At 41.6% G+C, this 14,733-nt stretch overlaps 1 protein-coding gene across 1 annotated transcript in view; it reads left to right on the top strand.

The window, feature by feature from the left end:
• The first annotated feature begins 7,283 nt into the window (after positions 1-7,283).
• LOC122560439 (protein disulfide-isomerase A2-like) overlaps positions 7,284-14,733 on the top strand; it is a 33,031-nt gene continuing 25,581 nt past the window's right edge. The window contains exons 1-2 of the mRNA XM_043711072.1: positions 7,284-7,488; positions 9,146-9,352. Of these exons, the coding sequence (XP_043567007.1) occupies positions 7,284-7,488; positions 9,146-9,352 (412 nt within the window). The remainder of the gene's footprint in view (positions 7,489-9,145; positions 9,353-14,733) is intronic.

Raw genomic sequence — 14,733 nt, 5'->3', positions numbered from 1 at the left:
GTTCATAGCTCCTTGAAAGTGGAGTTGCAGGTAGATAGGGTAGTGAAGAAGGTGTTTGGTATGCTTCCTTTTATTGGTCAGAGTATTGAGTACAGGAGTTGGGAGGTCATGTTGTGGCTTACAGGACATTGGTTAGGCCATTGTTGGAATATTGCATGCAATTCTGCCCTCCTTCTTATCGTAAAGATGTTGTGAAACTTGAAAGGGTTCAGAAAAGATTTACAAGGATGTTGCCAGGGTTGGAGGATTTGAGCTATAGGGAGAGGCTGAACAGGTTGGGGCTGTTTTCCCTGGAGTGTCGGAGGCTGAGGGGTGACCTTACAGAGGTTTACAAAATTATGAGGGGCATGGATAGGATAAATAGACAAAGTCTTTTCTCTGGGGTGGGGGAGTCCAGAACAAGAAAGCATAGGTTTAGGGTGAGAAGGGAAAGATATAAAAGAGACCTAAGGGGCAACATTTTCATGCAGAGGGTGGTACGGGTATAGAATGAGCTGCCAGAGGAAGTGGTGGAGGCTGGTACAATTGCAACATTTAAAAGGCATTTGGATGGGTATATGAATAGGAAGGGTTTGAAGGGATATGGGCCGGGTGCTGGTAGGTGGGACTCGATTTGGGTTGGGATATCTGGTCGGCATGGACGGGTTAGACCAAAGTGTCTGTTTCCATGCTGTACATCTCAATGACTCTATGACTGTATGATTAGCCTGGGCCTCTGGATCACTGGCCCAGCGAGATTGCCATGATGTCACCATTTCCTAAATTATTAAATGTCAGCTTCTGGCAGTTTTAAATGGATAAATATTTAACCAGCTAAGAGGAACATTGTTTACAGAATGAAGAAAAGATTCCCTGAAGTTGCTGATAATTTTACTTGAGCTACTTTTCCATTGCTTGGTATCTCCCATGCTTGAGGAAAATCTGTTGCACTGTCAGTTTCACTGTTGTAATGAGAAAAAAAATTGAGTGGTGTGGAAGAAATTGAATATATAATTTTACTATATCCCTGTTCGTTGAATGGATATTTGTCTTAATTTTGGCATGCAATATTTTACACTTATTAGCCAGATGCTGTGAGCTATATTGACTGTCAAAGGTCAAGTGCTTCATTTCCAGTTGCTTAGCTGCAACATTTGCTTTATGATGTTACATTATATTGAAGCATCATTTTCATCTCACTAAATTGCAGTGGAGTAAAATTTTTTAAATGACAATGATGGCCATTGCAATAGAATCTCTTCTTTTGCATGTGAAAATAAAGATTCATAATCTTACTGAAATAAACCTCTTGAAAGCAGCTGAGCTTACATCAGCACCATATTTGAATGCCATTCTCCCACTGTTAAGGTCAATAATTTTTAAAAAATCTGTCAATAGGTAATGACAAATATTTTTGTGCAGAAGTAATTGCCATAGATTGCCTTTTTGGGATGCGAATGCTATAAAAAAAATTTTTAAGAAGCTCTTTGCAAACTGAAGGTCAGTTTAACAGTTTATAACAGTATAACAATGTGGCTGGACAGAAAATGAATACATTTCCAGCTTTCAAAACTAAAACAAAATCACATTAAACTAAACACATTATAATGTAAAACTTAAAACAACAAAAATATTAAATGATGATTGAATGAATTAACCTAATATGCTGTTTGATTTGCTTGTTTGAACATTCATTCTGATCAGTTATAGTGATAACCATTATGAGACTTAAAAGTCTGTAACTGTTTAACCAACATTTTAGTATCTGCATTCCTGACCTGGTTCAACATTTGGCAATATCACTAAGAATGTTTCTATGACTCCAATGACTGCAGAGTCAGCAAACAGATTGGATGTATTGAATTTATTAATAATTTCCACATGAAGCATTGCAACTGTTGAACAGTTAAAGTTTCCCATGGTTTGTTTGCTATACATTGAAGTGTACAAACAATCCAAATCCTGCATTGCACATATGGATAAAGTTGTTAGATTCTCACACCTAAAGGTCTAATTTCATCACAGCGACTCACTCATAACAAAATCAAACATTGTTTAATTTAAAGTGAATGTCATTTAAGCCTATGAAGCGAATGTTGAAATGTGAACAGGAGAATTAGGATGAGGAGTGAGCTGCTGTAGCCTGCTTCACCATTCAACAAGGTCATGGCTGATCTGACTATTCCACATCCCCACTTACCTCCAAATAAATTTCACTCCCTTTATAGTCAAAAATCTATCAGTATCTGCCTTAAATCTATGTGAAGATTCTGCTTCCATCAGGGACTGCTTCTAAGGGACAGTGCTCCAAACCCTCACAACCTTCTATGAGAAAAATAATTCTAATCTTGAATAGGCAACAGCTTATCTTTAAACCGTGGCTCTGAGTCCGAAATCGCCCATAAGAGGGAACATCTTTCCATACCCACTTTGTCAAGATGCCATATATAATTATATATATTACATTCAATCAAATTGCCTCTCAGACTTCTAAAGTCCTGTGGATACAAGCCCAGATTGTCCAAACCTTTCTGATAAGGCAGCAGTTCAGTAACCCTCCTCTGAACTGCTCCCAAATATATACATCCTTTCTTCAAAATGAAGACGAATATGGCACTTAATATTGCAGATGTTGTCTCAGTCCTGATGAAGGGTCCTGCCCAAAGCATTGACTGTCCTGCTGTTCTGATGCTCCTTGATCCACATTTTACCAACTCTGACTTTCCAGCATTTGCAGTCCTCACTATCTCCCAGATGTTGTTTCATCAAAGACCTCTATAACTGAAGCATAACTTCCTTAATTTTATATTCAATTCTCCTTGCAATAAATGACAACATTCTATTAGCTTTCCTAAACTGTAGCCAATAGGTTCATATGAATGGAGATTCAGTCAGCAGCAAGTATCTGCGCACTAACCTATTGTGACTCTTGCAGTAGTAAACATACATCCCTATACATCCCAGAGCTCTGCAATTTCTCACTACTTAAGATCAACATAGTTCTATTTTTATTCTACCTGCCAAAATGAACACCTTCACATTAACCCACATTATATTCAGTTTTCTGGACCTTAGTCCACTCAGTTAACCTATCTGTATTTTTTTTGCAGCTCCTTTTTATCCTCTTCGTAACTTATCTTTCTTATCTATGTTTCTGTTAGCTAGCTAATCTTCTATCCATGCCAATATTTTATCCCCTACAACATGAGTTTTTACTTACCTGCAATAACCTTTGATATGGCACCTTATTGAATGCCCTCTGGAAATATAAATACATGTATGAAATCTCTTCCCCAGCACTTCAAAGAACTTCAATAACTGGAACATGATTTCCTTTTGACTAAATCATCTTAAATCTGCTGATTACCTTGATATTTTCTTATTCCCCTGCCATAGTGTCTTTAATAATTGTTCTAATATTTTCCCTATTATGGACATTAAGCTAACTGGACTGTGGTGTCCTTTTTTTCTCTCTCTCTCTCGCTCTGTCTCCCCCTTTTTGAATGAAATGTTAGAATCACTATTTTCCATTCCATTAGAGCCTTCCTAAAATCTCAGGAATTTTGGGAAATTAAAACCAACACATCAACTAATCTCACCAGCCACTTTTTATAAGATCCTAGGATGAAAAGTCCATCAAGAATCAGGAACTTGTCAGTTGCAGCTCTATCAATTTGCTCAAGAACATTTCCCTTGTAATTGTAATATTCCTGAATTCCTTCCATTTCCTGGTTTACAGCTACTTTGGGATGTTGCTTGTATGGTCTACAGTGAAGACTGAAACAAATACTTGTTTAATTCATCTTCATATTTTCGATGACTAATTCATCAGACTCACTTTCTGTAAAACCAGTATTCACCTTGTGGGGTTATATTTGTGACCTTCCAATCTGCAGGCACCTTGCAGTATTCATGTAATTTTGAAATATAGTCACAGATGCATCAACTCACTCTATAGCACCTCTTTCAATTCTCAAGGGGGATCATCATCAGCTCATTGTGTTTGGTCAGCTTTCAGTCTTATTAATCTCTCCAATACTGTTTTAGTGATAACCATTATGAGACTTAAAAGTCTGTAACAGTTTGACCAACATTTTAGTATCGACATTCCTGACTTGGTTCAACATTTGGCAATATCACTAAGAATGACTCCAACGACCGCAGAGGCAGCAAATAGATTTGATTAATAATTTCCACATGAAGCATTGCAACAGTTGAAGAGTTAAAATTTCCCATGATTTATTTGCTATACGTTGAAGTGTACAAACAATCCAATTCAATTCTACGCTTTCCTTAGATCTTTGGATCTTCACTATTTCAGAAAAATGTCTTGTGTCTTCCCGTGAAGGCAGGCACAAAGTACTTTATTTTTTCCATTGTCATTCAGTATTTCCTATTAGAAATATTCATGTCTCCACGTAATGGATGCACATTTGTTTTTGCTATTTTTTTTACATGCTTACAGAAACTTCTGCAATTCTTTTATAGCATTTTTGTTAGTTTACATTAATATTCTATTCTCTCTTTCCTTTTCAGTTTCTTGGTGCCCTTTAACAGAATTATAAAATTCTTCCAATCCTCAGGCTTACAACTGTGTTTGGCAGCTTTATAAGCCTCCTCCTTTAAACTAATATTCTCTTTAACTTCTCTTGTTAGCCATGGGTCTCTTGTTTTTTTCTGTGAGTATTTTTGCCTTAAAAGAATCTATGTTTATTTTAAAAGCCAAACATTCATTCCTTAAATAGTAGTTATTGCCTATCTATTGTCAAACCTTTTAATATAACTTTTTCAATCTATCACAGCCAACTTCCTCTCCTAGCTTCGTAATTGCCTTTAGTTTTGGATTTGAAATCCTAGTTTCAGATTGAGTTACATCTTTCTAAGCTTAATGGAAAATTATATTACCTTCTGGTCTACTCTCAAAAAGTTATTTTGCAACTAGATTATTAACTAAGCTTTTTGTGCTGTATAATACTAGATCTTAAATAGTCTGTGCCCTTATTGGTTTCTCAATATATTGCTCCAGAAATGCCAGGGATTCTTCCTTCACAGCATTGCTGTCCATTAGATTTACTGATCTATATGTAGATTGAAGTCATCCATTATTACAGCATTCTTCTTGCTACTTTCATCTTAAATGTCCTGATTTATACCATGTTTTACGTTACCACTACTGATTGGTGATCTCTAAACCACTAATACCATTTTTGCTACCTTTTGTTGTTTCTTAGCTCCACCCAAAAAGTTTCTACATCATATTCTTCTAATCAGAGATCCTCTCCTATGAATATATAATCTTTATATATCTATACTCTCCAATATGTGACAATGGGAACAGTCCTGAGATTACTTGCTTAAACATCCTGCTTTTCAGTCTGTTACCTAGCTCCCTAACTTCTTCTTTCAGAACTGTCTGATCTGCTATCCATCTTTGCACAATAATAAAATCATTTTATTTATGTATAGGATAGGTCTCAACTTAGAACTTCTCTTTCTCAGTGGAATGTGTCAATTCTGTATGTTCTAGAGTATCCCCTTAAATATCTGGCACTGCATCTCTATTGACCTGTTCCTGAACCTAATTAGCTACCTCTGCTTTTATGACCTTATAACTGCTCCACCTCAGATCAAAATACTAATCTTGGGTCCTCTCTTCCTTCTCTCAAACTGAATGTAAAATTTAATCATATTATGATAACTATCACCTAGGGATACCTTCACTGTGAGGTTATTATTTAATTGCACAATACCAGGTCTTGTACAGCTTGCTGTCTGGTTGGTTCCATAATTTGATATACTAAGTAACTATCCTTAAACTATTCTAATGAAATCCCATTTTGAACAACTTTCCCCATCTAATTTTTCCAGTCTACATACTGAGTAAAACCCCATTATTATTGGCCTGCCTTTCTGACAAGCTCTTATTCTTTCTCAACAAAACTGAATGCTGGAGATCTGCTATAAATGTAGCAATTAGTAGAGAAAGTGAGAAGATCTGGCAGCTTCTCCAGAAAGAGAAACAGAGTTAATGTGCACTTTACGGCCTTCAGGAGTTAACATTGAGTGCAACAACTTCCGATCATGAACTCTATCCTCCATTTTGATTAGAGCTAAGCTATTTTCTGCAACTCACATCAACGTTTCATTTATATTTTGGGTCTACTACCATTAGCAGCCTATTGGCCTTTTGCTCTGGGAACTATCCATCTGTTACACTCGCTCCTCCTTCCCATTTTTTCAACAGCATAAAAACTATCATTTACCAGCCCCCCTTTTCAAAGAAGAGTCAAATTTGATTCAAAATATTAACACAGTTTCTCTGTCCACAGATCTCCCAGTATTTCTTCCATAATACTCCATTCTACCATGCAGCTACTATTATTAGGCTGTATCCCACTCACCAAGGGACGTCTTGCCTTTATTATTTCTCATCCCTACCTAAACTGCTTTTACATTCTAATTCCTGAACTTGAATCATCCCTCTCTATGTGCTGTAAATATCATCAATTAATAAAACCAGCTGCAAACATTTTCCAGCTTCCTGCATTTCCTAAATGTCATATACCCTTCAACATGCAGCTTCCAATTTATGTCACCCTGCAATTATATCTCCATGATGACTACCAGCTTGTACTTCCTTATTTCTACTTTTTTCTATCAGTTAATTTGTTCTGTTCTGGACACTAAGTGCTGTCAGATACAGAGCTTTTAGCTTTGTCACTTTATTATTTTTGTAACCTCTAGCCAAAATATGCTGACTTATTGTTAGATTGCTATGGTCTATCTCTTCTGTCACAAGCTGTCACTTTCCATATTGCATGTTTATATTACTCGTAATACATGAAGTCAAATTATTAAGGACTGCAAACAACAAGTGCTGATCTGCTCAGAATTATTGGCGATTACATGTAATAAATGATATGTCAGTTTACTTGCAAATAAATTTTAAATGATTTAAAATAGTGACTAAGTTATGATGAATACGATAAAATACTAACACATTATAAACACACAAGGACAATGTCTTATTAATGGGATCATTTCAGCAGTACAACACTGATAAAATCACTAACTAACTGAGATGAACTTTTGACAGTACAATTTTGCCATTATTCTGAGCTGTGATCCTACAATGTAGAGTCAACATATTGTAACTCCGCAGGTCAATGGTAATCCACTGGTAGGTAGCTTGGTTATAAGTACAACCAGTAGTAATAGTCCACGAGGTATTCTCAGGCAGGCGTCACCCTGGCCTTGGCTTTATCAACGCTGTTTCCAGACAGCATGCAGATCTTCTGAACAACATGATGAAGTGCTGTGTCCTTATGTTAGTCCTCGCCTTCCTTTCTACTGTGAAGGCTGGGGAAACGGAGGTAGAGGAAGAACCAAAGCAAGATGCTGAAGAAGTCATTTCAGATGAGATTATTGAAGACCAGGACATTTTAGTGCTTAATGAGCACAACTTCCAGAGAGCACTAAAAGAGAACAAATACCTCCTGGTGGAATTTTGTAAGTAGGCAATTTCATTCTTTTGCTTGAAAGTTAAAGCTAAAAAAAACTTTCTTGTCAAGCCATGTACTTGCAAATATCAATACAAAGTTGAACAACAAAATGTGCCAGCTCATACTTCCAAACTTTACTTATTTTAGTCAACCTGTCATACTCTGATATGTGATAATGCACTGCAGTAGGAGGTGGGACTTAAATGCAGACGTTTTGGACACTATCACAGTGTCACAACACCTTATTTCCGAACTTCATATTTAATTGTGTGTTTAGCCAATTAATGAAAGCAAAATTATCACTATCTGAAAATAGTGGTGTTGGAACCACATATATTGCTGATTAATTATAAATGGAATCTAAAACTTTTACTTTATCTCTGCAAATTTATAACTGGAATCATTTTGGACCCTTGAGGACAAGGCCCAAGATTCCAGAGTTCCTTGGAGGTATCATTAATTTCTTAAATAATAATAACTGTAATAATATACAGTGCATTTTCTAGAAGCTTCTGAAAAATTCTGCCTTGTTATTATATTTTAAAGGTAAGAATCTGAGCCACCACAACCGCAATTCAGTGCTACTACCATGATTGAAATCCATTACATTTAGAAGCAGACTCATCCATGGTGGTACTACAATATCTTATTATGCATTACAAACCCTTGCATTGCCTGATTAGCATGAATCCATAATGCAGAATGCAAAACTCTCATGCAAAATGGTTCTAATTGCAAGCACTAGAAATTCAGCACAAGAGTTCACAGCCAGCTATTGTTTCTTACTTTGTCACAATTGGCCTGCCAGACAAAGTAATGAATAAAATAATTCTGAGAAAACAAAAAAAAAATTATTCTCGAGCCAAGCTACATTACTTTTTAAAGAAAAGATAATAATTGGGCTATGTTTACTTTTTACAGTAGGAGGGGAAGCACGTAGCTCAGTGGTTAGCACTGCTGCCTCACAGTGCCAGGGACCCGAGTTCAATTCCAGCCTCAGGCAACTGTCTGTGTGGAGTTTGCGAAAACCTCCTCCACCTGCCCTCAGTCTGTGTGGGCTTCCTGCAGGTACCCCCATTTCCTCCCACGGTCCAAAGATGTGCTGGTTAAGTGAATTGGAGATGTAGTGGACAGCAAAGTTCAATGAGATCAGAGGGGCTGAGGAGTGGCAGATGAGTTTAATTTGTGGGCGGCACGGTGGCACAGCAGTTAGCACTGCTGCCTCACAGCGCCAGAGACCCGGGTTCAATTCCTGCCTCAGGCGACTGACTGTGTGGAGTTTGCACATTCTCCCCGTGTCTGCATAGGTTTCCTCCCACAGTCCAAAAGTGTGCAGGTTAGGTGAATTGGCCATGCTAAATTGCCCGTAGTGTTAGGTGAAGGGGTAAATGTAGTGAAGGGGTAAATGTAGGGGAATGGGTTGCGCTTCGGCGGGTCAGTGTGGACTTGTTTGGCCGAAGGGCCTGTTTCCACACTGTAAGTAATCTAAACAAATGTTTTACATTGTTGTGTTTGCCCTGTTTGTTTTCTGTGCTAGAGCATTCAACTGAGAAAAGAAACAAGTTACAAACTTTTTTTGAAGGCTGAAAGTTTATTAGCTGATATATAACATTTTAGTTAACTGTTTATCTTAAGGTTAATATTTCTACATCTCCTTTCAAAAGATGCCCCTTGGTGTGGACACTGTAAGAATTTGGCGCCGGAATATGCCAGTGCTGCAGGACAGCTGAAGAATGAGTCCTCTGAATTAAAACTTGCCAAGGTTGACGTCATAAAAGAGAAGGAGCTTGGTTCAGAATTTGGGATCAATAGCTATCCAACATTAAAGTTTTTTAAGGACAGTGACAGAAAAACTCCCATTGATTATACAGGTAATGCCATGTCCTTACTGGTATACTTACCGACAGACAATGAGAATGCGAAATGTAAAGACGGTTATAGCTAAAGGGAGTACCACAACAGATAAAGTGAATGAAGGGCATGTACTAAATGAATGTTTTTTTTAATTTTACCCTTAACCTAATTGCTCTATGATTGGAATCAGGATTTCTGTGTTTACGTTGATTGTTTTTAGCAGCGGATGATAAAAATATCACAATTTTCAGGAAGAACTACCCCAAATCTTGCATTACATACTTCTTTGACTTGGAATATGTGAACCTTTGAGTGCCCCTTTTTTATTGGAAGAAGTGACCTCTTTCACATGTCCTTGAGTTAGCTATTATCAGTTTCAATTCATTGATAATTATGGCTATTTTGGCTGGTCACTTTAGCATACTCAACTCCCTTTTAAGACTCTGACTGAGACTGCCCTGCATTGTGATTAACCAGTCTTCTTTTATTTAGTTCTCATCCATACGTCCTAATCATCTAACATCATTCAATGCTTCCATGATAATCTATATGACTGTGTTAAATGAAGATACACTGTCCTTAGTCAAAGCAAAAGTGATTGCTATAGTCCTGGAGATTCTTCCAGGAATACCATTGACATTTTACAAATATAGGAGAAAGTGAGGACTGCAGATGCTGGAAAGCCAGAGTCGAAAAGTGTGGTGCTGCAAAGGCACAGCAGGTCAGACAGCAAAGGACTGCACTTTGCAAGGTTAAGAGGTTGGATTGGGTGAGAGGGGTGGACAGGTTGAGGCGATCATTGTCATGGTGGCAGTTGGACAAAAAGAGGTTGAGAGGAGGTAAGAGACCAGGATGGGTGTCCAAGATGCTGGAGAATAGTAGAAGCAGGAGAAGGGGTCTCAGAGGGTTGGTGGGAGTTAGAACTGAAAAGGCGAGCATGGAGACAGAGTCGGCAGAAGGAAAATTTGATGTTGCAACGCAAATGGAATTTGAAGTGGTATGAAGGTGAGATCTTTACTGAGGATTGATCATTCTAAGAGACCAGGATGGGTGTCCAAGATGCTGGAGAATAGTAGAAGCAGGAGAAGGGGTCTCAGAGGGTTGGTGGGAGTCAGAACTGAAAAGGTGAGCATGGACACAGGCGGCAGAAGAAAAATTTGATGTTGCAACGCAAATGGAATTTGTAGTGGTATGAAGGTGAGATCTTTACTGAGGATTGATCATTCATCCTCAGTGAAGGAGAGATCGGGGGGATAGTAAAAACTTGGCAGAGCTGGGGCTTGAGGCTTGGTGTAGAGGTGGAGTTGGGAGTTGGGGAAGGAGATTTTTCTTGGAGTGGAGGTGGTCCTGTGATGATTGATGACATCATCGGTGATGTCAGTGGAGGAAGTGGCATAAACAGAGGTGGTTGGGGGGGAGGGGGGGCAGAAGTGGTATGCTCAGTGGCATCCACAGTGGGGAAAGAGAGATTCCGGGTGACATTGGCGGAAGCGATGTCTTCGGTGGCAGGGTTCTTGGCGGTGGTTGTGGAGACAACATGGTCAACAGAACCTCCCAACACTATCACATTCCACAGGGACCACTCCCTCCGTGACTCTCACCACCTACCCACCCTCCACACCTGGCACCTTCCCATGCTGCCTCAGGAGGTGTAAGACTTTCGCCAACATCTCCCACCTCACCTCTATCCAAGGCCCCAAACAATCTTTTCACATCCAGCAGAGATTTTCCTACACATCCACTCACGTCATCTAATGTGTCCATTGTCATTGATGTGGTCTCCTGTACATCGGGAAGACATGACACCAACTTGCAGAATGTTTCATGGAACATCTCTGAGACACACACACCAAACACCCCACCACCCTGTGGCCGAACACTTCAACTCCCCCTCCCACTCCTCCAAGAATATGCAAGTCCTGGGCCAACTCCACCAACAAATCCAAGCCACTCGACAGCTGGAGGAAGAATGCCTCATCTTCCAACTTGGGAACCTTAGCATCAACATCGACTTCACTCGTTTTCACATCTCCCCTCCCCTCACCTCATTCCAGATCCAACCCTCCAACTCAGCACCTGTCCATCTTCCTTCCCACCTATCCACTCCACCCTCCCCTCCGATCTATCACTATTACTCCGCAGCTGCACCTAGAATGCTGCCTGACCTGCTGTGCTTTTCGACTTTGATCTCCAGCATCTGCAGTCCTCTCTCTCTCGCTCTCTCACATACACACACACATACACACACTCACAAGAACAGCCCATGGGCAAAGCCTTCATAGCTTAAGTGGAAGTTCAAATGAATGCTAAGCAGAGTGTGGGTTCAAAGTATCAGTATCATCAGTTGTGCTCTTCAGCAACCTGGGAAGAGCCTGTCGTGGGTATGTTAAGGGCACTGGTAATGTTTCCTCTCGCTGTGGCACTGCACTCTAAGGTTTTGGCTTGTGGGTGATTAAGGGTACCCCAGAAAGTATGGCTGACTGACCTGCTGTGCTTTTCAGCACCACACTTTTCAACTTTACAAATAAAGGTTAGAGTAGACCAGGAACAGCATCCTGGATTATCCTGGATAACCCATTATTTATTTTATAGTTTGGGCAGTCTGGGAAACAGTGGTGTTCGAGGGCTACCCAACTGTGGTTCAACTGAATTGTGCAGACCTTGCCTGCTCACTTAGACAGCACCATAACATAGGGTAAGATCGTTTCCACTATGTACAATGGATCACCAACCTACATTTAGTATTATTTTCTCAGATATCATGTTTGTGTTAATCTCCTTTTTTAAAGCCCTTAAAATGAAGAGTGTAAGAGCAGCAAGTTAGCATTGGGTTTCCATTCCAGCCTTGGGTCAGGTTAGGAGCAGAGAAATATCCATCCACTCTGTTCTTGACTTTGTCTCTGCTTCCAGCCTAAATTATTATGGGAGATTTAACAGAGTGAGATTTTTATTGGAATTAGGAGCAAATTACCAAAACATGTCAGGAAATTATCTGTAAGACATTGACTTCTGCCTTTTACTCAGGTGAGATGAATGGCCGGTGTCCAACCAACTCTCAGGAGGCAAATTACATTTGAAATAGATGAATGAGGGTGGAACTTCAAATTTAATCTATTTTGCGTGTTTAAGTGAGACTGGCAGGTTTTCCATGACACCTACAACAAGTTCGTGGAGCTCACTTTGTGGGGTCGAGAGGAGCAGGGATGTTTCTTCCCACCTCTCCAAGCTCTTCTTCCAAGAACTAGGATAATCACCATTCAAAGCCATCCCCACAATTGGACCTTAAGGTTATGGCCCTCTCCTAGGATTTTACACCCTTCGCCATCATGAATCTGACCATTCCTCCCATGGTCAGAGCTGCTGATTGTTCTGACACTGCAGTCCCTTCCTGAAAACCACCTAGCAAAGGGGGAAATGACACCTGCATGAGGAGGATACAGGCAGCTCTTCAGATGGTGAGGACGGGCGTAAGGAGGGTCATCACCAGAGGAAGAGACAGAGCGTCGCAGGGAGAAAGGAGGAAATGACGAACCCTCTGAGGGGACTGGTAAAGACCACCCCCTCACCCGGTGAGAACCAGGAGGTACCCACCGACCCACAGCTTCAGGTAACTGGGAGCAGCGATCTTCTGACAGCCCAGCTGTCAGACAGAGAATGGGACTATGCAAACCCTGGTCCCGACCCGAAGACACCAGAGCAAGGAAATGCCTGCAGCATGGAGCTGGACAGCTACCTCAGCCCTGCGAGTGTCCAGCAGTTCGCGTTCACCACAGGAATGCAGATAGTGATCCCAGAGAGGCAGGACCAGCAGCAAATGGACACTGGTAACTTCATAAACTGTTAAAATGGTGATAAAAATTGTCAGTATTAATGTGCGTAGCATTAAATCTGCTACGCAAGGTGTCTCTATGTTGGCCTTCTTGGCCAACGTTAAAGCCGACGTCCTGTTTCTGCAGGAGTGTGGGATACCGCGCCTCAGCAGCTACAGGAGAAGGTCAAGCTCATGGGCCCATGGGCTATCAGTTTGGTCGGGGGGCAACGACAGCCGCGCCTCAGGCCTGGGTATCCTGTTGTGAGGAGGCAACTCCAGCATCTCCGAGGTTAAGGTGGTGGTGGGTGGGTGCCTCCTCGTCGCCGACGTTCACCTGAGACTGATTAATGTGTACGCCCCAGTGGGTAAGAGTGAACGCTTGGCCGTCCTGCAGCAGCTTCCACTGTTGCTGGCTACGTCCAGGCCGGTCATTCCGGCCGGAGACTTCAACTATATCATTGATGCAGTTGGACGATCCGGCGGTGGGGGGGTGGGGGCGGGCAGTAAACTGGACGCCACGTCCAGAGCCCTGATGGACATGGTAAAAGATGCCAAGCTGCACGACATCTTCAGCACCCCTGCAGACGGAGCGCAGCGTAGATACACCTGGTCACGGGCAGACGGGTCTATCCGCTCAAGGATAGATTACCTGTTTGTGTCCTGAATGTTCTCAGTCAGATCCACAGACGTCAAGCCGGTGTTCTTCTCTCCTGGCTGACTGTCACCTGTAGGACGAGCAGCGGGCTGGTAAGGGAACGTGGAAGCTGAACACCAAGCTGCTGACCCCGGGAAACATTGAGGAGCTCAAGAGGAATTACGCAGGTTGGAGAACCGTGAAGCCCCTCTTTGAGTCTCCAGTGGACTGGTGGGAAACAGTAAAAGGGAACATCACGAGGTTCTTCATCCTCAAAGGTGTTCAGGAGGCGAGAGGGAGGTGGGGAAAACTGTCCCAACCCCAGGAAAGTATGCAGAACCTGCTCCTACTGCAGACGATGGGGGTCGATGTCACGGAGGACCTCCAGGAGGTGAAGGGCCAGCAAGCCTCGCTCTTTGCCTCGGAGGCCTCCAAGATAATCTTCTGGTCCAGGGTCCGCTCGGTGGAGCAGGACGAGATGTGCTCATGTTTCTTCTTCCAGAAGGTGCACAAAGAGGACTCTGTGCTCAGCAGCCTGAAGGAAGAAGATGGCTCCATAACGTCATCTCAGGCTGACGTCATGAGGATCAGCAAATCCTACTATGTCAGTCTGTATGACGCGAAGCCAACCGACAGCGCGGCCTCCCAGATGTTCCTATCCTCTATCACAGAGATCTTAGACGACAGAACACGGAAGAGGCTGGACTAGCCGCTATCTCTGGACGAGCTGACCAAGGCCCTCGAATCCTTTGAAAAGAATAAAACTCCCAGAAGCGATGGCTTACCGGTCGAGCTCTATTCCGCTCTGTGGGACTTGATTGGCCAGGACCTGCTGGAGGTGTATGTCAGTATGCTTCGGGCAGGGACCATGAGTGAATCCATGAGGAAAGGCATCATCACCCTCATCTACAAGCGGAAGGGGGAGAGGGAGGAAACCAGAAAATGGAGACCAA

The sequence above is a fragment of the Chiloscyllium plagiosum genome, chromosome 21, assembly GCF_004010195.1.
Source record: "Chiloscyllium plagiosum isolate BGI_BamShark_2017 chromosome 21, ASM401019v2, whole genome shotgun sequence".
Taxonomy (NCBI): domain Eukaryota; kingdom Metazoa; phylum Chordata; class Chondrichthyes; order Orectolobiformes; family Hemiscylliidae; genus Chiloscyllium; species Chiloscyllium plagiosum.
The sequence above is the reverse complement of the archived record's forward strand: the minus strand, read 5'-3'. Positions and strand labels throughout refer to the sequence as shown.